The sequence below is a fragment of the Physcomitrium patens genome, chromosome 11 (assembly GCF_059467195.1).
Source record: "Physcomitrium patens ecotype Gransden chromosome 11, ASM5946719v1, whole genome shotgun sequence".
Classification (NCBI taxonomy): domain Eukaryota; kingdom Viridiplantae; phylum Streptophyta; class Bryopsida; order Funariales; family Funariaceae; genus Physcomitrium; species Physcomitrium patens.
The window spans coordinates 17,508,407-17,534,593 of record NC_143420.1 but is presented as its reverse complement, the minus strand read 5'-3'; the positions used below and the strand labels follow the sequence as shown (position 1 = coordinate 17,534,593).

General features: G+C 31.5%; 1 protein-coding gene across 1 annotated transcript; it reads left to right on the top strand.

The window, feature by feature from the left end:
* The first annotated feature begins 24,558 nt into the window (after positions 1–24,558).
* On the top strand, positions 24,559–25,936 carry LOC149988177 (uncharacterized). The gene is made up of 2 exons (XM_090254482.1): positions 24,559–24,850; positions 25,003–25,936. Exon 2 carries the CDS (start codon positions 25,068–25,070, stop codon positions 25,656–25,658), a length of 591 nt encoding a protein of 196 aa, XP_090110608.1. The 5' UTR covers positions 24,559–24,850; positions 25,003–25,067; the 3' UTR covers positions 25,659–25,936.
* The last annotated feature ends 251 nt before the right edge of the window (positions 25,937–26,187 follow it).

The window sequence follows — 26,187 nt, the reverse complement described above, 5'->3', positions numbered from 1 at the left end:
AAAAAAAAAAAAAAAAAAAAAAAAATCCATAGATTAACAACCTACTTTGCTGGATTGGTCTAAATTGTATATGTTCCGATCTAGATAGTTTTAGACTAGGTAAGTTATGTCAATCACATTGGGCAAATAAGGTTGGAAGTGCCAAAATTTAAACTAATAGAATTAATAAAGGCAGAAAAGCAAAGCAAAGCAGCGCGGATTTGAGTTAATAGTGGTGATCTTATTTGGGATGTGGGTGTTGCTTAGAGAGTTTGTGCTCACTAGAAAGTTTGGATTGTTAGATAGGATAGCAATTTGGGTTGGAGTTGCATGGAAGATTGGATTGTTAGATAGGATAGCAATTTGGATTGGAGTTTCATGGAAGATTGGATTGTGATCTAGTTTTATAGAGTAAATAGAAGACTCTAAGTAGAAAAAAGTGAAGGTTGCGACATAAAGAGATTTTTAGTCATGAGACATAGGAGTAGATGTAGATCAATAGAGAAGATTACCAATCAGGAGCAAGAAGAGATATTGATTATTAAGATAGTTGTTCTAATTGAAAAGCAGAGATGGTGGATATAAGCTGTATGATTGTTTGAAAGGAGGTGACAAAGTGAAGGTGTTCCTACTAGAAGAAATCAAAATGATAGTGTTGGAGGGATGTGGACATGGTCTAGTAGCAATGAAAACAAGACTTGGCCTGGAAATTGATGACCATAATAGATCGGCCATAATTCACCATATTATTGTAAGGTAATAATTAATTTCTAATGTCTGTTAAACAACAGATTTGGAAGAATTCTTGTACATATTTTTTGATATGATAATAGGTAATTATGGTTTTGTGATTAATATTTTAGTATAGTCATTTTTTTAGTGATGCATATAAAAACTTTCATGAGTTGATTGCTAGATAGTTTGAATAATTAAAAAATTAATTAAAATAAATTATATATAAAATAAATAATTAAATAATCAAAATAAAAAAAAAATTAAAATAAATAAATATATAAATATATAAATAAATAAATAATCCACAAATTAATAACCTTCTTTATTGGATCGGTCTGAACTATGTATGTTTTAATTTAGAAAGTTTTGGATCAAGCAAGTTATGTGAATTATCTTGGATAGACGAGGTTGGAATTGCCAAAATTTGAACGCAGTAAAATTAATGAAGGCAATGAGATGAGATGAAGCAATTTTGAGTTAATAGGATTGATCTTGTTTGGAATGTAGATGTTGCTTAGAGAATTTGTGCTCATGTTATTATAAGATAGTAGTTGATTTCCAATGGTTGTTAGATAACAAGTTTAAAAGAATTATTCTCCATATTTTTAAGTATAATAATAGATAATTGTGGTATTGTAATCAATATTTTAGTATGATTGTTTCTTTATTGAAGAATGTGATGCATATAAAAACTTCATGATTTGATTGTTGAATAATTTAATTAATTAATTAATTAAATAAATTAATATATAATAAATATTTAAATAACTGAAATAAAATAAATAAAGAAAATTTATAAATAAATAAATAAACCAAAATAAATAAATAAAATCCATAAATTGACAATCTACTTTACCAGACTAGTTTGGATTCCATAGGTTTTGGTTTCATAATATATAAAGTCTTGCTTGAGAATGCATCGAGTACTTGATTGTAGAAGGTAGAATGGAAATTGCAACAACAAAATCCTAATTCTAATAGAATATTAATTAAATTTAATTAAATTTAATAATACTAAGCAAGCTTTAATTAAATCCAAAAGAAACCTTAAAGAAATTATAAAAGAAATAATAAGAAATTTTAAAGGAATTTAGAAAAATCCATAATAAATCTTAAAAGAATCCTTAAGAAAATTTTTAAAAAATATTTAAATAATCACAAATATATCTTTAATAAATCTCAACCAAGTCCTAATTTAATCCTAGTTGAAATCTTAATGGACTTTAATCAAACCTTAGGCCAAATTCTAAACTCTAAGAAAATCTTAAATCTTAAACCAAACCTAAATCCTAAGAAAATACTAAATCCTAAATCAATTCGTAAACACAAGTTCAATCCTAATTCTAAACCAAATCCTAATCAAAACCTAATCAATTCAACCTAACATGAGCATAGTTTAGAACCTCAATATCTATTGATTAAACTATTTAATTTGTTTAAAATTTTATACACTTTTCAAAAAATAAGTTGAAAATAAGCACATGAAATTTAAAGAGAATCAAATTTATCAAAATAGAAGAAAAATATTAAAATTTGCTTGACTATTGGCCGGCCTCTTTCTTCAATCTTGATGCTAGTCTTCTAGTACCAATATTTCTTTCTTAGGTTGTTTAATTATTTTTAAAATTTACTTATATGTAGAAAATAAAGTCTATTATCCTTATATATAAATTTCACTCCAATTCAATTAGTAGATTACTAAAGATCTTTAAAATCCTAACTTCTCTTTAAAATCTAATTCTCAAGACTTCAACCTACTTGAAATTCAATAACCTTCAATTCAACTATTTGATTTAGTTTAAACTTACAACATACATTTTTAATAATTATTTTTATAACTCTTCAAAATTTTATTCCTAAATCTACTACCAAATATACAAAAAACTTCAAAACATAGTACCTTTTTTATTTCACAAATTTCAAAATCATCCAAAATAATCATGACTTTGTAAAGCTCTTACAAAGTCATTGCATACTTAAATCACTCAAATTCAACACCAAAAGAAATCTAATCAAGTTTAATATTAAATTCCACTCTTTAATCTACAAAAAAACCTTAGAATTGCCATTGGTGCTTGATTTTGTACCTTGGGATCTGATTTCGATCCAAGTTAATAATTGGTCCTCTTTAGATATCAAATTTTATCTTTTTGAGTTAATTTTTGTCAAAATCAACTCTTAACTTTCTCCTACATATATTCATATCCTTTATTTTTCTAATCTACCTTATTTTGTCTTATTTATGGCCTTACAGAGTAAATAGAAGCTTATTTTATAAAATGGTAGCATTTATATTTTTAATTTTACTTTCTTTTGGACTATTGTCTATTTTCTAAGATAATTTGTTACAATATTTGAAATAAGATCTTCTATGATATAATAATTTCTTCATCTTTTTTACCTATTAGTTGTTTTATATCATGAAATTAATTTAGACAATTTTGGATTAGGCAAGTTGTGCCAACCATGTTAAACAAATGAAGTTTAGAGCACTGAAATTTAAATAAGGCAGAGTTAATGAGGGCAACAAGACAAGGAAGCATAATTTTGAGTTAGTGGAGGTGATCTTGTCTAAGATGTGGATGTTACTTAAAGAGTTTGTGCTCACTAGAAAGTTAGAATTATTAGATAGCATAGAAATTTGGATCGAGGTTTCATAGGAGATTGGATTGTAATTTAGTTTTATAGAGTAAGTAGGAGACTTCAAGCAAAAGAAGACAAGGATTGCGGCATAAAGAAGTTTTTGATTGTGGAGCATAGAAGTAGATTTAGATGAATAGAGAAGATTGTCAATTAAAAAATGAATGGGTGCAAATTCTCAAAGAGCTCAAATTGATTAAAAAAAAGCAACAACAATGTTGTGCTTAGTTGATGTTGATGAATCTAAGTTGTATGACCATTTTAGAAGAGGTGGCAAAGTAAAGGCGTTCCTACTTGAAGAGATCAAAGTAATGGTATTGTAAGTATGTAAAAACGGCCTTGTAAGAATAACAATGGGTCTTGGCTTAGAAGTTGATGACTATGGTAGATTAGACGTAATTTGTCATGTTGTTATGAGGTTGTAGTTGATTTCCAATGGTTGTTAGATAATAAATTTGAAGAATTTCTTGTGCATAATTTTTGGTGTGATAATAGGTAATTGTGGTGTTATGATCAATATTTTAGTATGATTGTTTCTTTGCTGAAGAATGTGATATATATGAAAAATTTTACAAGTTGATTGTTGGATTGTTTAAACAAATAAATAAATAATTAAAATAATATATATATAATATGTATTTAAATAAATAAAATAAAAAAATAAGAAAACTTATAAATAAATAAATGAATAAATAATAATAATAATAATAAAATAAATAAATAAATAAAATTTTGATAAAATAAAATCATAGATAAACAATCATGAAGAAAAAAAAGACACTTAACTTTATGTGAGTGAAGTTACTCTATTGGACTACCAAACACAATTAAGGTGAATTGAATTTGCTGAGATATATACAAGAAGAAGTAAAGAGTAGATTTTAGTAAAAATTACCTCAAGAAGCCAATAATTAATACTTAAAGAGGATCAGTTGTTAACTTGGATTGAAATCAGATTTTGAGGCATAAAATTGTACATCTTTAGTGATTTTGAGATTCTTTAGTAGATCAAAGAATAGAATATGATAGAAAACTTAACAAGAGATTTTTTTAATATTAGTCTTATATCAATTGAATCAATATTGAGTTTTTAAGGAATTTACAAAGTTAATGATGTTCTTAGTTGGTTTAAATTTTTAAAAATAAAAATATGTTTACAAATTTGAAGGTTTCTTAAGTTTTGTGGTCTGTATACAAGTGAATTTTGGACAGTGTATTCATGCATTAGTTGTAAATGGGTGTAAAAGTTTTGAAATTAATCAAATAATTAATAAATACTTATATAAATTTTGATGTTAATCAAACAGTTAAATCAATGTGTGTAAAGTTTTTTGTGGGTTCAAGTCTTAGAAATTAGAGTTTGAAAGTTAATTAATATTTCTAAGATGTTTACAAAAGAAGCTAATTATATAGCTTTTATATAAAAAAAATTTTACAAATTAAAATATATATTAAACAAACTCAACATGTTTTTGAGGTCCAATAGAACTTTTTCACTTAGCTCTTAGGTAGATAGTATATAGAGAGATAAGAGTGAAGCCTTCTTTACTTTAGTCAATTCTTTTCTTGTTTTTAATCTAGTTTCAAAAAGTCTTTAGTTTTCTTATCTTTTAGCAATAGCCATTTCAATTTCTTTTTAAGATACATACTTCTTTATTTTTATTTTTTTATATATTTTTTAAAAAATCTCACTTATTTATTTGCTTTTATTGAATTTTTATCCTTAAAAAATTTATAAGAGTATACTTATAATATGAGAGCTTTGTCTTTTTTTATTAAAAATAGGATACTCTTTTTGCTTGATAAGACATAAATATATTAAAAATTGTGGATTATCTTCTTCTAATCTGAAATTATTTTTAGTATTTTTTTTGTTCTCTAGTTTTTTTTTTTTTTTTTTTTTTTTTTTTTTTACTTGTCTTGAGTAATATTAGATATCTCTTTTTTTTTTTTAAGTATAATTATGAAATATCTTATCAAAATAAAGAGTGCAATGGTACAAATGTACGAAAAATTAAAAAAAATAATGTTTGTAATGCATCAATTAAATTTACCACCACAAAGAAGAAGAAGAATGAGAAAAAGTAGAGATATAGAGATGATTGGAGCTGCTTCAATATTTGTACAAAATCATGTTCTTTTACTTATGAAGGAATACCATTCAAGTGCTAGAAAACCAAAAATTACCTTACTTAATATATTTTTTGATAAACTATAGAATAGTCTAAATAACAATATTTTATATGATATCTATCAAAACCAAGATGAAAGATAACAAATCTTTGCTACAAAAGATCCATAATTTGAAAAAGATTGCATTTTACCTTCTATTTTTGTTTATAATTGTAGCATTAAGGAGATATAGAACTAATATCTAGCAAATTCAATTCAAGAACCATCATTTGCTTACTTACTAGATAAGATATTGTAATTATCACAATCTTTAAGATGATGTAATAGAGATAAAGACTTTCAAAAGTAACATGTTTTTTGTCAAATAAATGGCAAAATAAAATATATTTGCTACCAAAATATGAGAAGATAGTCTCAATTTTAGGAAGACCTATCAACTACTTTCAAAGGAAACAAAGATCAGAGTAAATATCAAATTCAATTCACCGCATCTAAGATATCTTGAATATAAAATTACTGCTCTTCGTGGAATTTGTCTTTAGAAGGAAAAGTTATATCATAGACATATATTTATTATAATTGCTACCTAAGTAATATGAATATATAGAAGTAGATTAAAATAAATTAATTTTATAATATCTTCTAAAAAAGTATTCTAAAAGCATTATAGCATTATTTTGATTTTATATATATTTATAGTTGATTAATAGATTTAAAACTTCTTAAAAAAATTAATCATATACAATATGTATTGATAGCTTATAAAACAAGTTATATATAGTGCCCATATAAAAAACTTATATTACAAATTAAGATATGTTGTACAAAGTCAACACGTTTTGGATGCCCTATGGAACATTGCCATGTACTTCCTAGGTAGATAGTATATATAAAAGCAAGAGTGAAGTCTTTTTCAAACTTGTCAGTTCTTTTCTTATTTTTAATTTAGTTTCAAGAAATCTCTTGTTTTCTTGTCTATTGTCAATAGTCATTTTAGTTTCTTTTCAACATATATACTTTTTTATTTCTATTTTGTCATACTTCTTCAAAGAAGTCTAACTTATTTATTTGCATTTATCAAATTTTTGTTCTTCACATTTGGCTACTATGTAAAAATATTGCATATATATATATATATATATATATATATATATAATTTATTATATAATATAATAAAAACCACATTATTAGATTTTAATTAGTTACAAAATATGATTAGATTGCTACTTGTCATGGCCATAATCATGTAAGCTAATAATTACATATAGAAATAGGTAGAAGTAAGTAAAAGTAGATAAAAGTAAGTTAATTCTATAATATTTAATATAAAAGCTTCCTAGAAACTTCCTAGACGCTGCTTTGATTTCATAGGTGTCTTTAATTGACTTTTTGGATTAGAAATGTGGTCAACAAGTTGGCCATGTGCCACACATGTTGTTAGCTTGAAGATCAAGCTAACTATGTGGCCCACACGTAGAAAAACTTGCCTTGTAAGTCAAGGCATGTGTCCTACAAAGTCAACACATATTGGAGGTCCTATAGAACGTCGCCACGTAGCCCCTAGTTAGATAGTATATATAGAGACAAGAGTGAAGGCTTCTTCACTCTTGTCAACTCCTTTCTTGCTTCTAGTCTAGGTTCAAGAGTCTTTAGTTTCTTGTCTTGTGGCAATAGCCATTCCAGTTTCCCTTTAATATACCTACTTGTTTATATTTTGACTTATTATATCGAGATAGCCTTTTTGTGTATATTTTCCCTCATCGAGTCTTTGTCCTTGACAGATTGACAAGAGTACACTTACAATATCAGAGCTTTGTTTTTTCTTGAGTAAGAGTGGATTATCCCTTTCTCTTGACAAGACATAAGCGTATTAGAAGTTTGCGGATTACCCACTTCTAAACTGATATTGTTCTTAGTATCTTCTTTGTTATCAAGTCTTTCTTTTCTTTTGTCTTGAGCAATATCAAATAAATTTTTCTTCTTAGTGTCATTATGGCAGAGCTTGTTGAAATGAAGAGTGCAATGGCACAAATGCAAGAGCAAATGAGGGAGTTAATGCTTGCGATGCATCAACTCAATTCACCAACACATGATAGAACAAGAATAGCAGAAAGTGGGGATATAGAGATGATCGGAGCTGCTTCAACATCTACAACAAATCACATTCCTTCTCCAATTGTACAACACCCTATAAACACTAGAGAACCAAGAATTGCCTTACCTGAGAAATTTGATGGTACGAGATCAAAGTTTCGAGGGTTCATCAATCAAGTACAATTGACAATTGAACTTCAACCGCAAAGCTATCTAACTCCAAGATCACAAGTCAGGTTTATTGGCACTCTACTTTTTGGTTCTGCATTATCATGGTTTTCGTCTTTTTTTGAACAACGAAATCCAATATTGGACAATTTGGAAGCTTTTTTGGCGGAGTTTCGATCTATGTATGGTGAACACGATGCAACTCATGTTGCAACAAATAAGATCCGAATTCTGCGACAAGGAAATCGCTCAGTAACAGTGTATGCTTCACAATTTCGACAACTTGCAATTGACATCAAGTGGGATGATGCTGCACTCATCAGTCAATTTCTTTATGGATTGCAATACGAAGTAAAGAAATTGATGCTCAACTTACCTGATCCTCAAACTTTGAGTCAAGCAATCGATTTTGCGGTAAAATGTGATAATCGACTTTTCGAATTTTGATCCGAGAATCATTCACGGGAACCTCAACGTTATTACTCAATGACAACATCAACATCTTCGCCAAACGTACATTCGGAAGTAGAAGACATGCAAATTGACGCGGTACGTTTTAAACCCCTAACTGAGCAAGAAAAGATTCGTCGTCGTCAACAAGGATTATGTTTATATTGCGGAGAACCTAAGCACACTGCTCAACATTGTCCAAAGAAACGACGCAACTATAAAATGAGGGGTACGACAGTCAAAGAAGACAACATGTCGGAAAACGGATTCGTCCAGCTACAATAGGGACCGTGCAGCTGGAACCTTGTACAATTCCTAATAAAGGTCCTATCCTCTCCTCAGAACCCTCTCTTTGTTTTATAATAGACTTATATTTAGGACCTAAGAATTACAAAGCCTCTGCTTTATTAGATTCGGGAGCCTCAGCATGTTTTTTAGATGAACAATTTGTTAAAAGTCGTAAAATACTTTTTGTACAGAAACCTAAACCAGTACATGTAGAAGTCATAGATGGTCGTCCCTTGTCTTCTGGAGATGTCACTCATGAAACTCATCCTATAAAAGTAACAATAGACGGTCATGATAGCTACATAGCTTTTAACATAATTAAATCCCCATCCAATCCAGTTATTTTAGGTTTATCTTGGCTAAAAAAATATAACCCTCGAATAGATTGAAATTCGCGTAAACTTGACTTTTTCCAGAGTGTTATTAATAGTTCTACCAACCAAGTAAAAAATTATAAGTCTAGTATAGTAAAACCTGTACTGATAGGTGCAAAAGCATTTATACATTCAGCAAAAGAAGGATCAACTTTTGCTATTTATGCTGCACCTATTTCTGAAAACGTAAAGACTTCAAGTGGCATTCCAAGTCAATATCAGGAGTATCAAGACATTTTTGAGAAAAAGAATGCAGATATTCTTCCTGAGCATCGCCCATATGATTATTCAATCGATCTCAAGGAAGGAACTCAGCCACCATTTGGACCAATTTACAGTTTATCGCAAGATGAGATGGCTGAACTCAAGACATATATTGACGAGAATTTAGCGAAGAATTTCATACGCCATTCAAAATCTCCAGCAGGAGCTCTAATTCTATTCGTAAAGAAAAAAGATGGATCTTTACGAATGTGTGTTGATTATCGAGGACTCAACAAGATCACAATCAAGAACAGGTATCCATTACCTTTGATATCAAGACTTCTTGACCAGTTGAATCAAGCTAAGATCTATACAAAAATAGATATAAGAGGAGCATATAATCTAGTACGGATCAAAGAAGGAGATGAATGGAAGACTACGTTTCGAACCAGGTATGGACATTTCGAATATAATGTCATGTCCTTTGGACTCACGAATGCACCAGCTGCTTTTCAACATCTCATGAATGATATATTTCGTGAATTCTTAGACAATTTTGTCGTCTGCTATCTAGACGATATCCTGATCTATTCTAAGAACGTCGAAGAACATGAAATACATGTTCGTCAAGTATTACAAAAACTTAGAGATGCAGGATTGTATGCTAAGATGAAAAAATGTGTATTTTACACTACTGAAGTTGACTTTTTAGGATACATCATTTCAAATGATGGTCTCATGATGGATTCTAAGAAAGTCCAAACAATCATGGATTGGAAGATTCCAAGGACAGTAAGAGATGTCCAATGTTTCTTAGGATTTGTCAATTACTATCGGATCTTCATCAAAGATTTCTCACGAGTTGCAGCTCCACTTACACGCTTGACTAGTAAAGGTAAATTCCAATAGAATCAAGAAGCGGAAGCAGCATTTGAAGCCTTGAAGACATCGTTTGTCTCTGCACCAATCTTATATCGTGTTGACTTTTCCAAGGCATTTTTTATGGAAACAGATGCATCAGATTTTGCCTTGGGTGCAGTTTTATCACAAATGGGAACAGATGACAAACTTCATCCGATAGCTTTTTATTCAAGAAAATTCTCAGCAGCTGAGATCAATTATGAGATCCACGATAAAGAACTTCTTGCGATCGTGGATTCCTTTCAAGAATGGCGTCATTATCTAGAAGGCGCTTCTAGTCCAGTCACTGTGTATACAGATCACAAGAACCTCGAGTATTTCATGTCAGCACGCATGTTGAATCGTCGTCAAGCTCGTTGGAGTATGTCTTTGTCAAGATTCGACTTCATTATCACTTATCGGCCAGGAAAACAACAAGGTTTGTCTGATGCCCTATCTAGACGTTCTTATTTTGCACCAAAAGAAGGAGATGCAGCTTTTGAGCAACAAAGAACAGTCCTCTTGAAACCAGAGCAATTTCATCTCCGAGCAATGAAATCAACATTAACTGTTGATTCAACTTTTCTCAAGCAAATCCAGTCCAGTATGTCCTCAGACCTTCTTGTTTATGATATCGAGAATAATTCTTCCAAGTCTCATGATCCTTCTAAGTTCGAGTTCAAGAATAATCTATTATATTTTGAAGGACGCCTATATGTTCCAGAAGGAGAAGCACGTTTACGTGTTCTTCAACCACGTCATGACTTTCCAGCAGCAGGGCACTTTGGATATAATAAGACTTTGGAACTCATATCAAGAGATTTTTGGTAGCCACAAATGTGGAAGTCAGTCAAAGACTTTGTACAATCATGTGATATTTGTTCAAGATCAAAAATTCCTCGTCATCGACCTTACGGACTTCTTCAGCCATTACCTATACCAGAACAACCATGGTCTTCTGTTTCTATGGATTTCATTACAGATCTTCCAAGCTCAAGATCTTATGATTCTATATTTGTGATAGTAGATCGATTCACCAAGATGGCACATTTTGTGCCATGTACAAAATCTATCACAGGTGAAGAAACAGCTAAGCTTTTCATTGATAATATCTATCGCTATCATGGATTACCTAAAGATATCATATCAGATAGGGGAACTCAATTTGTGTCAAGATTTTAGAGGACCCTTTTCAAGATTTTAAAAGTAGACATAAAGCTATTTTCGGCTTTCCATCCTCAAACTGATGGACAAACAGAGCGCGTAAACCAAGTCTTGGAGCAATATTTAAGGTGTACTATCAACTACCAACAAGATGATTGGACAACCCTTCTGCCATTGGCAGAGTTTGCTTATAATAATACGGTACATTCTTCCACGCAACAAACACCTTTCTTTGCCAATTATGGCTATCATCCACGACTTGATACTTTTGATTTTTCAAAAGTTGATAATCCTACAGTAGAAGATATGGCAAATCGGTTGTCAGAGTTACATGCAATAATGAAGACGCAATTGAAGGAAGCTCAAGAACGACAAAAGATAAACGCAGATCTATATCGTAAGGAGTAACCACAAATCAACATGGGTGATAAGGTATGGTTACTTCGTCGCAATATCAAGACTACTCGACCTTGTGACAAGTTGGACTATCGTAGGCTTGGCCCCTTTTCTGTTTCTGAACAGATCAACCCAGTTGCATATCGGTTACATCTACAGGAGTCAATGAAGATCCATTCTGTATTCCACGTGTCTCTTCTTGAACCATATAAGACAGTGGATATACAAAGAAGAAGACAAATGCCTCTGCCTCCTATAGAAGTAGATAATAATGAAGAATTTGAGGTGGAAGAGATATTAGACTCAAGGCGGCGCCGAAATAAGCTGAAATATCTTGTTCATTGGCACGGATATGATATTAGTGAACGCACATGGGAGCCATCCAGGAATCTAGCAAATACATCAACTAAAGTCAAAGTTTTTCATCAACGACATCCATCGAAACCAAGATGAAAATCTCTCTTATAAAAGAGACAAGATTGAGGCAAGATAACATTCAATTTCCTATCCTTGTTTGTAACTTCTTTACATTTGTGATGCTAATTAGATGGAGAGCCAACAACCAGCGGATTCAATTCAAGAACCTTTGTTTGCTGACCTGCCGGACAAAACATTACGATTGTCACAACCTTCAAGACGACGCAATCGAGATGAACATCTTCAAGAACGACATGTTCTTCCTCAAATAGATGGTGAGATACAACACGTTTGGTATCACGATTTGGAAAGGGACTCCCGATGTTTGGTGATTTTGCTAGAGGTAGGAACAACTCCTGATGGTGTTCCAAATATTCTATTCGAAGGAAGTCACGAAGGCCTCAACAATGATCAAATAATTGGGTGGTCTTCCCCCCCTGGTATGGGACACTACCGATGGTTGAGAGGCCCTATCAATCATCTTCGAAGAGAACAGAGATCAGAGTATGTGGCGAATACAATTCGTCGCATTATAGATTTCCTCAACATATGATGACCGCTCCTCGTGGAACTCGTCTCTAGAAGGGGAGGTAATGTCACGGCCATAATCATGTAAGCTAATAATTACATATAGAAATAGGTAGAAGTAAGTAAAAGTAGATAAAAGTAAGTTAATTCTATAATATTTAATATAAAAGCTTCCTAGAAACTTCCTAGACGCTGCTTTGATTTCATAGGTGTCTTTAATTGACTTTTTGGATTAGAAACGTGGTCAACAAGTTGGCCATGTGCCACACATGTTGTTAGCTTGAAGATCAAGCTAACTATGTGGCCCATACGTAGAAAAACTTGCCTTATAAGTCAAGGCATGTGTCCTACAAAGTCAACACATATTGGAGGTCCTATAGAACGTCGCCACGTAGCCCCTAATTAGATAGTATATATAGAGACAAGAGTGAAGGCTTCTTCACTCTTGTCAACTCCTTTCTTGCTTCTAGTCTAGGTTCAAGAGTCTTTAGTTTCTTGTCTTGTGGCAATAGCCATTCTAGTTTCCTTTTAATATACCTACTTGTTTATATTTTGACTTATTATATCGAGATAGCCTTTTTGTGTATATTTTCCCTCATCGAGTCTTTGTCCTTGACACTACTTTGAAGTAGTTAGTCTAAAAGGACTATTATTAAGGTTGATTTTATATTGATAATAGTTTTTATATATTTAGAACCATCTTTATTAGATATTTATAATTTTTAAAATATTATTTTATTTTTTTTATTTGGTGTTTAGGACACATAAATTTTTAGTTAAACTTTTATGTGATTTGGAGTTTTTGTAAAGAAGATATATGGGCTCAAAGTCAAGGTTTTGATTTTGTATCTATTGTCATTCTTCATGGCATAATACATACATATGAAGGGCTTTTGAAGATTAAATTGTACAATTGAAAAGTTGATTCTAAGAGATAAATTTTACATATAAAAATAAAAGATTTGAAGTAGATTTGGAAGAGCAATAGCTTCTTGAAGACAATGCTTTTAGATTAAAGTTTGTCAGTGAATCAATTTCATGATGGATTTGATTCTAGCCATATCTCAAGCACTTGGATGAATCTTTGCATAAATATTTTCATAAATGAGTATTACTATGTTTTTAAGCTATATACCAAATTTTGTAGCATTTGAAATTGAATTTTTGAGATATAAAGAAAATAAGATTCAAATGCTTGTAAATTTGGATTTAGAGCACCTGCTAGGGTTTCTACAATGCCAAACAATCAGTAGTAAATTTATGGTTTATTTATTTTTATGATAAAGCTTAAGGATTAATACTAAATTATCTAGAAATTTGAAAAAAAATTAACAATTGAATCAAGAGATATGAAATTCTAAAATTTAGAGAAAAAAAATCTTTTGTTGAAATAAAAATATTTTAAAAGGATTTTATTATAATTTGAGCATTTTATACAAAGTAAAAGGATTTTTGGGAGCCAAGAAATTATATATATATATTAAAAATAGAGACATAGAGCTATAATAAAATTATGACATAAATATAAATTTTTTAAAGGAGATTATGGATTTTTTTTGAAATTATTAAAAATCTAACTTATTGGCAAATGATTAGTTATTATTTGGTATAACAAAGAATGTTAGGAAATTTTTAGATGCTCTAAAAAGCCTTATGTAGGTGCTTTGTGGATTTTTATCTTCTAAGATTGAGAATTTAAGATGTTATAGAAAGACCTTCATAGTATCTTTTGTTTTGCTAATGTTGTTTTATTTACCTTACGTGTATAGAGAAATAATTGATTTCAAAGAATGAGAGTTCATGATAATGAGGTTTATTGAAATACACATACTTGTTAGAAGCTTCAGAGCTTGAGTTGAGAGTGTTTTGAGTAAGAAAGCACTCATTTATTCACACGAAGGTATTCTGAGATTCTGCTAGTGTTAAATTATTTTGGTAATTTTAAACCCATAGTCACTCCTTTTTTTGATATTTTTTTGATAGAGCCTTTCTTAGACATGGCTCCTAGTGAAGGTAAAGATTTGAGAGTAATTGAGAAGTTTAGAGGAGACAATTTTTACCATTGGAAGGTCAAAATAGATCCTTTATTGATATCTTTGGACCTTTCAAATATTATGGATGAAAGTGAAGAGGCTCTAAGCATACATGCAAATGCTAAGGACATGAAGGACTTCAAAAGATGTGAAAAGAAGGTTTTTGGCATAATTTCCATTAATTTGGATGAAGCCAATTTTTCTCACATCATCTCTTGCAAAGGACTAGTAGAAGCATGGAAGATTATTTGTAATATATATGAGAGCAAGAACTTGTCCAACATCATCTTCACAAGGAAGAAGTTCTTTACTTGTAAATTAGAAGAAAGTGAAGATCTCATGGCTCATATCAATAAAGTAAAGGCTCATGCAAATCAATTAGTAATTATTGACAAGACTTTAGAAGAGAGAGATATTGTCATGACCTTGCTAATGAGTCTTCTCAAGTCCTACAACTACCTCATTATGGCATTGGAATCCATTAAGTTGAAGGAACTTACAATGGATTACATGACAACAAGACTTGTCCTTGAAATAACCAAGAAGAAAGAAAAAGAGCCTCAAAGTGAAGATTCAAGACTCTACTCATATCAAAGCAAGAGAAACTTTTCATACCAACGAGATAATATCAAAACTTGCTTCATTTGTAGAAAATTAAGTCATTTTGTACAAAATTGTAACAAGGCCAAAAAGAGAAATAGAAAAAGTACCAACAATATACATGAGTAATTTGGAAGAGATTATTTTACATTCATGGCAAGTGAAGGCACTTCTATGGCTGCCATATCTAAGTGGATTGTTGACTCAAGTGCCACTAAGCACATGACGTCATACAAGTATTCATTTGACACTTATGAAGCAATTTCAGCAATAAATGTCTTTATGGGAGACAATGGCATGGTACAAGCTATTGAAATAGGCTCCATTGCTGTGGAGATTGTTGTGAGAGGAAAAACGACAAAGATCAGATTGAAAGATGTCTTGCATGTATTCAAGATAAAGAAAAACCTCTTTTCGGTAAGTAAATTAGTTTCACATGGTTATAAGGTGCAATTTGATAAGAATGGGTGCTTTATAAAGACATTGGATGGAGATGATATTACCAAGGGCTTTAGAAATGGCAACCTTTACTTTATCAAGTGCAAAATGGTGAATGGATTTGAAGTAGCCAAATTTGTTGAGTTTCTACTTAATCAAGATAAGTTTGGCATTTGACATCAATGCCTTAGTCATTTGAATGTCAAAAACATGAAAGAATTCCAATCCATGGTAAGTGGCATGGATCTTAGTTAATTTAGCTACAATGCCAATACACTTACTTGTAAAGGTTATATTCAAGCCAAACAACAAAAGGCCTCATTTGCAAGTGGAGTAGCAATATGTACCAACAAGTTATTGGAGATTGTACATTCAAATATTTGTGGACCTATGAAGATACCATCAATAGAAAGAGCATGGTATTTTGTCATATTAATTAATGATTTTTCAAGGAAGATGTGGATTTATATCACCAAATGCAACATAGAATACTTTTTTAGATTCAAGAAATTTAAGATACTTATAAAAAAGCAATGTAATTGTTAGATCAAGGTATTACACATGGACAATGGAGGTGAGTACATGTCAAAGCATTTTGATGAATTTTTGAAGATTTAAGATATTACAAGATAAATCTCTACTCTATATATTCTACAATAAAATGGAGTTGCTAAAAGAATAAATTATACCATTGTAGAGATGGCAAGGAGTATGCTACATGAACAAAATCTTGGGTTTGAGTATTGGGCGAAAGCTATTGTAACATCACTGTATACAAGGAATAGATGCCTTACAAGTGCACTTACATCAAAAACTCCTAAAGAAGCTTGAAGTGGGAGGAAACCTTGTATTTCACATATGAGGACTTTTGGATGTATTGTCTTTGTAAAGGTACCAAATTGTATGAGTTTAAATTTAATGCAAAAGGTATAAAATGTATGTTTGTTGGATATTGTGAAAGTACCAAGGTATATAAGCTAATGGTTTTGAATACTAAGAAGATTATTAAAAGTCGTGATGTAGAATTTTTGGAATATAAGTGTGCTTATGAGCACTTAGAAGTAATAATGTGTTTGTAGATACATCTTCAATTCTAACAAAAATAAAATAAAATTAAAAATAAAAAATAAATGATGATGACAATGAAGATGGTCTAAATGAAGATGAAGAGATGAAGAAAGATCCCTCTACAATTCCTAGGATCAGCAATGAAGATATTGAAGATGTTGAAGATGATGATAATGATGAGGAGTATTAGCCTTTGAATGAGAAAAGACAAGGTTTAAGAAAGAAGAAGCTTGGAAGCAAGCATGGAGTGCAATAAGATGAATCTTCTTCAAATGAACAGAGATATCTTTTGAGAGATTAAAAAAAAAAAAAAAAAATTGTCAATGGTGGAAGAAGCACATCTTTTCTCAAGTAAGTGAAGAACATGCCAATGTTGTACTTCTTGCTAATATATTGAGTTTGTATGATGCAATGAAGTCTATAGATGCAATGAACTAGTAGAAGGCCACGGAAGATGAATACAAATCACTCATAGATAATAAAACATGGAAATTGACTCAACTTTCTTCAAATGGATCTTTGATTGGTTGTAAGTAAGTATTTATAACCAAAAGAGATGTAGTAGGTAATGTTGTAAGATAGAAGGCAAGATTAATTGCCAAAAGCTACTCATAAGTTATTGGTATTGATTTCAATGAGACATTTACTTTTGTGGCTAAATTCACCACCATTAGAACTATTTTGGCAATTGGTGCAACAATGGAGTTGAAAATGCATCAAATAGATGTAAAGACCATTTTTTTGAATGGAAAGTTGGAAGAAGACATCAACATGGATCATCCTCAAGGATTTGTTGAAGATGGCAAACAACACCTTGTTTGTAAGTTGAAGAAATCCTTGTATGGATTAAAACAATTACTAAGAGCGTGGTGCCAACATATTGACATTTTTTTTTTTGAATGAGGGATTTATAAGAAGTAAGTTTGATCATTCTTTTTATGTGATGCAATTAAATGAATTCATATTGATTTTCATCTTCTATATTGATGATTTCATCATATTAAGTAATATTATAAAGAAGATGGATTGATTGAAGATAAAATTAGAAGAAGAGTATGAAATGAGTGACTTAAGAGATTCTATTATTATTTAGGAGTAGAATTTATAAGAAATCATAGTAACAAGACCATTAAAATGAGCCAAAGCAAGTATATTGAAGAAGTGTTGAAACAATTCAACATGGAGGATTGCAAGCCCATTGAAACACCTTTGGAAGCCAACTTGAAGTTGAAGAAGCTCACAAATGAAGAATTTGCTAAGGTTGAAGATGAAATAAAAAGTATTCAATACAAAGCAACAATAGGCTCACTCATGTATGCAATGGTTGGTACAAGGATGGATCTTACATATGAAATGAGTGTTGTGAATCAACACATGTCAAAGACTAGACCAATTCATTGGGCAACAAGCAAAAGGATCACGAGGTACTTAAAAGACACTTTAAACTTCAAATTGTGTCTTGGAGGGAGTAATGTTGCATTATATGGTTATTATGATGTGGATTGGATTAGAGATGCAAATGATAAAAGATCAACAATGGAATATGTATTTTTTGTTGGAGTAGGAGCAATCTCATGGAATTAGAAGAAACAACCAATAATTATAAAATCCACAACAGAGGTAGAATACATGGCAATAAGTCATGGTACAATGGATGCAATTTGGCTAAGACAACTTTTTAAAGATATTGGACTTGTGCAAATGGAAGCAACTACAATGAAGTGTGATAACCAAGGATGTCTTACTTTACAAAGAATCCAAAGCATCACTCAAGAACCAAGCACATTGACATTCAATATCACTTCATAAGAGAGAAGATTGAAATAGGAGTGATTGACATGAAATATTGTGTAATAGAAGACATGCTTGTTGATTTGTTCATAAAAACATTAGTGAAGAATATGCATTAGAAGTTAATAAAGGCACTAAGATTAATAGCATTTGACCAATAGCAAAGTGAGAGTGTTAAAATAAATAAGTATTACCATAGGTATGGTAAAATAAGTATTACCTTAGATAAATCATTAATAGTCAAAAGATAATAAAATAGTTAAGAAAAATAACTAAGGTAGAAACTAGGATTTACATGGTGGCTAAGTTAAGAAAGAACCTACAATTTAATTGGATGAAGTAGAAATGGATGTAATATCAAAAAGATGGAAGTTGATTTGTTGATTAGCAACCACCACCTATAAATAAAGGATGTTGGAAGTGAGAGGTATCTCATTCAATACTTCTCTTGTGTGCAATCTTTTTGATTTATACTTACTTGGATCTTACTTGTTATATTTCTTCAATAAAAAGAATAAGAAGAAAAAAATAAAAATAGAAGAAAAGATAGAAACAAAAAATAAATAAATAAATAAATAATGTTGGAAGCATAAAGTTGCTCCAAATTCTTGCAACTTCTAGTTGATAGGAGTTTGAGTGTCAAGGATACAAATTGAAAGAAGATACATAAACTTAAGGAATCTGTGTCAAAAATAAAGTAACAAAATAAAAGAAAGTATATATATTCAAGGAAGAACTGGAATGGCTATTGCCAAAGACTAGAAAATATAAGACTCTTAGAACTAGACTAAAAGCAAAAAAAGAATTGACAAGAGTGAAGAAGGCTTCATTCTTGCATCTATATATATTACTTAACTAAGAATTATGTGGCAATATGCTATAGGAGCTCTAATACGCGTCCAATTTGCAGAACTCATGTCTAATTTGCAAGGCAAGTTTCTTAGGTCTGCACCATATGTCCAACTTGTACTATAAGTAGTCAACATGTTGATACGTGGCCTCCTTGTTGGCCAAGTTTTCAACCTACTAATCACCTATAAACATGTATAAAAGTAAAGTAACATCTATAAAGCTTCTAAAAAGCCTCTCCTTAAGATATTATCATATTTATCTACTTTGACTTACTTCTACCTATTCTTATTATCTAGATAATTATCAAGGCAAATATGTATGTCCGTGATACTAGGCATCTTCAAATTGTTTTTTTTTTCTAGTTTTTTATTCATTGATGAATTTTGGACTTTGATAGTTTTATTTAAAAAAATTATTTTTTTATGTCTATATATTCTGGAGATCAAGTTTAAAGAGTTGTTGCTATTCTTATTTTTTTATCTTCATGGATTGAATTGTAATGGATTATTTTATTTTTAGGATTTTTTTTCTTTTTTTATTCTTATTTACAAGTTAGAGGTTCTAAGATGCAGCACTGTTGGCATTTAGTAGATGTACAACAAGTTATTTTATCTTCTACATTATTTTTTTTTCTCTAATTAAGGCAGCATTTTGGTTGCTTGTTGGTGGTTTAAGGATGAGTGGCATTGGAGAAGACCATGGGTCTAAGAAAGTTCCTCTTTGAATTATTGATGACATCAATATAGTAATTAGTAATATCTTAGAATCATCTATTTTTTTTTATTTTATTTTTTTTTCACTTGAATGCATGTTAATAGTAGCATACTATTATAAAAGCAACATGCTATCATTTGATTTGAACTTTACTATGGCAGTTGTAGAGTTGTGTTGTATGAAACTTTGGTAGATTTTCAACCATATATGATTAAATGTTAGAAGAATCTACTTAACAAGTTGCACATTTCTTTGACATTAATTTCAATAATTTTTATTACTTTGACTAAGTTGTGATGTAGAATCTAGACATAAAACTATAATGAGGTGTACTTGCGGTAGAGCTCCTATAGTCAACAACTAGGATGTCAAGGTAGGGAGAATTTGCCTTGAGAAAGTGATGGGAATCTAATTGTCTTTAATTTCTCAATTAAATCTCAAGAAAAAAAAACACCAAGTTTATATATAAAAATTTTCTTACATAAGCAATTACATCAATATATAATCCTTAAGTACCAAAGATCATAAAAAATGTGATAAAAATATTAAAAAATCTTATATATCCTAAAGGTGAATTTTTCTTAAACTTTAACAACTCATATCTCACAATTGGACCATCTAAAAAAACCAAAATTTTACATTAAGTATTGATGTACTTTCAACAATTACCACAACAAATTTTAACTACAAATTCATTACAAATCTTACAATATTGCTAAAATCCTAATATTATCTTCAAACCCTTACTTACATATATCCATGTATAATTTTCTTCATATCTCACAAATTAAATACTTAAATACCATAAAATTTTAATATATATCTTTTTAACCTAATAATACATACTTTTAAAAATTTTGAGCTAAAAATTTGTCCAAAAATTTAAGATATGGCTCCAACCATTACTATCAATAAAACGAGTCACTTACTGCCTTTGAATTACATATGTTGTCTTCAACACTCTATAACTCCTTCATAAAAACTCCAAATGTAAAAATTCTTTTGCAAAAGACGTAGGTCTTGAAATCACTCTTATGATTGCATCTTCCAATCTCTATAATCTATTGTAAAACTCCTTTTATTTTCAAAAGAGCAACAATATGTCTTAAAAAGGTACTTTAACTTCAAATGGCTATAACTTCATCATCTTAATTCCAAATCCTATATAATTTAAATACTATAATGAACACAAATAAATCTAAAAATAAATTTTCTTACATAAACTCTTTTTAATTAACCTACTATTCATTCTAATATATATTAATACTTATAAATATATTATATATTTTAATTAATTTTTACATACTATAAATAATTATAATGTAATAATAGAATTTTTTATTCTTTGGTGAATTAAAAAAAAATAGGATGTAGATTTAAATTATTGTAGTTAGATTTAGACCTTAATTTCTAGCAATTGTCTTGTGGATATGTCTAAAAAGTAATAGAGATACTTAATACATAAAGTAATTGCTCTATTGTCATAGTTGAAGCAATGAGTGCAGTATTTTCCTTCAATAGTTGGATGCTACATGATTTTTAATTATATAGGATTTGTAAAATTTATAGGATTCGTTATCTTTTTGATAAGTTTTTGATAAGTTTGTTGATTTTTAATTTATGAACAAGGTAACAAACTTATCAAAAAGCAACAATAAAGAAATTATATTTTTTTTCTTTTGTATAATGGCTTAGGCATCTTATATTGTAGAGCAGAGTCCATATATCATAGAATTGCTTACATATAAGGCAAGAACAATAGAAACCATTCTTTTATTGGCTTGAGTTCCTCTATATCAAATCTTAAGTTGTGTTGGCATAAGGCATTGTAAGTGCTATAAAAATTTGTCATAGATAAGGTCCTTCCGCCCTTGTAACAATGGCTTCTAGAGTGGTCAATAAACAACTTAATGCTAAACGTATTCAATTCTAATTTTTAAAAAAAAATTGTTGTTTTTTTTCTTATAGATTTTTATAATCCAACTTGGATGCAGCTCTTCTTTAAGCTATTGGTTATTCTTTTTTTGAATTGGATATCAATTAGTGAGATTATTGTTGCATTGTACCAAATTGGCTTGATAGTATTTAATATTCATTAAGAACGCCTTGTTTTATGTCACCTTATGATTTAATATTTAAAATATTATTGATACTTCAATAATAACTCTTAGATAAGTTGTTAGACTTGCTGCCTTGTTGAAGGTGTTGATGAGGCTCAAAATTCAAGTAAATTATTATAATACAAGTTCCAACCTAACTAGGAGAATAACAATTTAAATTTAAGAGGAAGATTGCATTAGAAAATTTCCACTACTACCAAGAGCACTTAAAGTGAAGATCTACATCAACATATAAGGTTGTGCAAGAAAGAGTCTCATTTGCAGTATATACCAACAACAACTGAAGCAACTCTCTAGCAATAGCCAAAGCTTATTCTAGCAACTTCATTTTTGTGAGAATTATTTTTTAGAACATATTGAATAGAGAATAATCATATATTATGAAGTGATTAATTTTAAAATTGATAAATAATCTACACAAAAGATGAACATCTTGATTATATAGACATTATAGAGATAAAATTAGATTATGGAGATGATTTCTTAATTGGATGAATAATTATAGATGAAATTTAATTAAAATTAGATGAATCTTTATTTATAGATAATAATGTACTTATAGATAAAAATATGTCTTTTAAATGGTTTAAGTATTTAGTATTGTAGTGTTGTGAATGTGAGAATATGCCATTAAATTAATTAAGAAGTTTAAAGGATTAAACAAGGAATAATTGGAAGCATTTAAATGATTAATTTACAAATGAATTAATAGTTGGAAGTTGGCATAAATCATCTACTAAAGTGATTTATTTTTGCTTATAATTTGGATGTTATAAGATTCTTGGATATTGGAAAAACGTTAATTATAAATTATTAGAATATTAAAAAATATATATTTTGAATAGATTAGACTTCTAAATAGTGGAAGTTTATTTTAGTTCACATGTAGTGAAGATTATTTTGAATGTCTAGCAATTAAAAAGCAAAATAGCAAGAAAGTGGAGGTTGTGCAAGTTCAATTAATGATCAAATTGGATTCAAAAGTCAAGATACAGGGTACCTTGCTTTAAATCAATGTCAAGAATGAGCAAAAATGCCCACTCTATGTGGAAGAGTTTGTTGATTGTAAATGTGAGTGCCTTCTTAGTTTCAAAATGAATTGCAAAGGTATTTTTGAAATTTATTTGGTTGAAGAATTTTTTCTTCAAGGCATCTAGGAGGATGTTGTACTTTACCTATGCTTTGGCATGCTGAAATTTCATATGTGCCATAATGTTGTCTATGCAGAAAGGTATTAAAAATATTTTCAGATTCACTATGTGCTTTTGTCTTGTGAAATCGACCTCTTTGCAATTGAGCTTCTCAGTAAACAAGCACCACATTGATAGAACTTGGTTAATATTCTCATCACATGGATTCAATGCAAGTTCAAACTTTGTTTTCACAAAGAATTTTTTAAGGGGTTTGCAATCTATGGTGAATTTGACGTGCATACCTCAATGTGATTGTTATGACTACAGATTAGTATTACTACACATGGATCGCATCATGCGGTGCCTCTTCCAACCATGTAGAGGAATATTGTTGGGGCCTTATTTTAGGACATCTTGCTTGGCTTATTCTAAGAAATTTTGGGTTTTTTTTGTGAAAAAGCCCTAATATAAAGAGACTTCGATATGATCCTTTGTATGGTGCCTTCATTATTTTTACTGTTTAATATTATTATGTTATGTATTTGGAAATTATATTAGTCAACTTATTCATAACATGACATATCATGACATGAACAAGAAAAAAATTATAAATCATGTCATGACATGAATTAAAAATTAAACGTCTACTAGTAGATGTTTTCCGCACCAGGCACATTACAAGTTTTATTATTGCAAATGCATTACATACATGTGAGTATTGAAGGGTACCCTGGAATCCACAGCAAAGGGGGGTGCACCACCAAAGACAACCCCCACCCACTGCAACGTCGCCATGGCAAATTTACCCGGATCGGTCAACACGCTGCGACCCCCACCCACTGCATCATCGCCATGGCAAATTTCCCCGGAGCGGTCAACTCACTGCGACCCCCACCACATCCCACCGTGTCGGTTCAGAACGGAAACAATTGACCAACCCAACAATGCAGAATGGATGAAACAGCATGATCGGTAATCAGGATTGTGCTGTCAGTCGGACGGGATGATTCCTCCGAACTGTGCTGCATATCATCCGGATCTCATTTCTGCTCTCTTTTGAGCTTTCCAGCTCCATCTGCGTTGTTTTTTCTGGCGTTGTCACCAACGATAGATGGACAATGAGATTGAGAGAAGTCGTTGGGGTTGGAGAAGGCTTGGCGGTAGAGAGAGATTGCGGTCTCGTCGACTCCATTGGGCAAGTGGACGCGTCTACTAGGATTTTCCATCGTCTGTTATTCCCACTGGATGCTGTTGCTACAGTACTCTCTCATGCTGGGTTCTAATAATGGTACCGTTTTAATATGGTAGGGGGGCCCCTAGACCTCCCAACTGCCGCCAAGTGAAAGGGGTCCATACTCGAGACCTCTTCAACTTGGAGTAGGTGCATCTCTTTTTCAAAGTCTTTCTTCTGTGGTTTTAGGAAACTGAAGTGGGCTTTGCAGAGATAAATCAATCGATTGCTTTTGTCATCGCATTTCCAGGTTAAGCATCGCCTTGCAAATTGTACGCCATAAAGTCGGAATGACTGGTATGGATGAAAATATTCACTCGGAATTCGGGGGATGAAACAGTCGGTCCCTACTAAGCCACCGTGGTCTATTTTCTCCTCCTCAGCCCCCGTCTGACCCCTGGTAAGTCTATATTTTCCTGACGCGCAAGTTCCGCATCTGTTCTCGCTCTCTCTGTCTCAGTCTGCCGCATTGGATTGCCGACTCCTGTAAACACAATGTCTCAAGTTATTTGAACCTGCTTGTGTGTGTGTGTGTGTGTGTGTGTGTGTCAGTGGTTGCTTTGGTTTTGTCCGACCTTCGAGTGTGGAGCTCCCATTGAGCAGCCTGTCTGGAAGCCATGGCCACTCCCCACGTTGCACTTGCGGTGCCTCCGCAGGCCGCCCATCCCACTCCAGCACGAAGCAAATGCGAGTGCACATTATTCTTTAGCCTGCACTTGACGGAGATGATCCTGGGCATTATCGGGTTTATACTGGGGATAGTCCTCACAGTGTTTTACCACATTGCATTCGTCTGGCTATTAGCCACGGGACTTTTGGCCTTCGCCTCGGGACTGCAGGGAATACTGGTGACGCAGAAAGGTACCGCGGGATACAACTGCCATATTGTTCTGGCCGTCTTCAATCTCGTCAACTTGGGCATCATCGGTGTGGTATGCATCTTCCTCCTGTCGCCGCTCTTGATCATCTGGGCCATCGCGGCGTTCGTCGTTGAGCTCTGGGTAACCATCTCTCGCTTCTGTTGCAACACCGGTCCCGTGGCCCAGGCTTCCGGCGCCCCGCAGTATGCCACAGCCCAACCTGCAGTTCATGTGCACGTTGGGAACGTAGGTGGTCCTCGTCCGATGCATCCAGCTCCCGGCTTCGCGGCGCCACCTCCCCAGCATTACCCACCACATGAAAACCTCAAGACTCCGGCCTACAATTAACTGCGCACCCACCGAAGTACATGAGTTTCCTATTACAGATACTCCACCTGTGGATCCAATGAAACTCTGGTTGCTTAGTTTGTTTCAAGAATGCAAGGTTTAATGGTACAGGAGAATGGATCCCTTCTTGGCAAGGAGTCTCTTATTTAGTTTAACCATTTTTCATCGCTGTATGTCGAGGATTGTGCGTTATTAGACTGAACGGATTAAAACAAAAAAACAAAAAAAAAAACAAAAAACAACAAAAAATAACAATAAAAATGGTTTTCTTGTGTTTACTTTACGTATTGTATAAACATGGAATCAAGTCGTTATGTTATTGTGTAGTTAATGCCTCTCTTAAAATGAAACACCTTAGATCCAATGGACAGTGACATAGAACAGGTTTTTGTTGTTTTTCGAACTTGTTCTAATTCAAGGTGGACTACAATCCCACTACATCTGGCTACTTTCACGATGTTGAATAAATTAATCTTGAAGATTAGAGATATACAGAATGTGATTTAAATATTGTAAAATCAAGTTATCA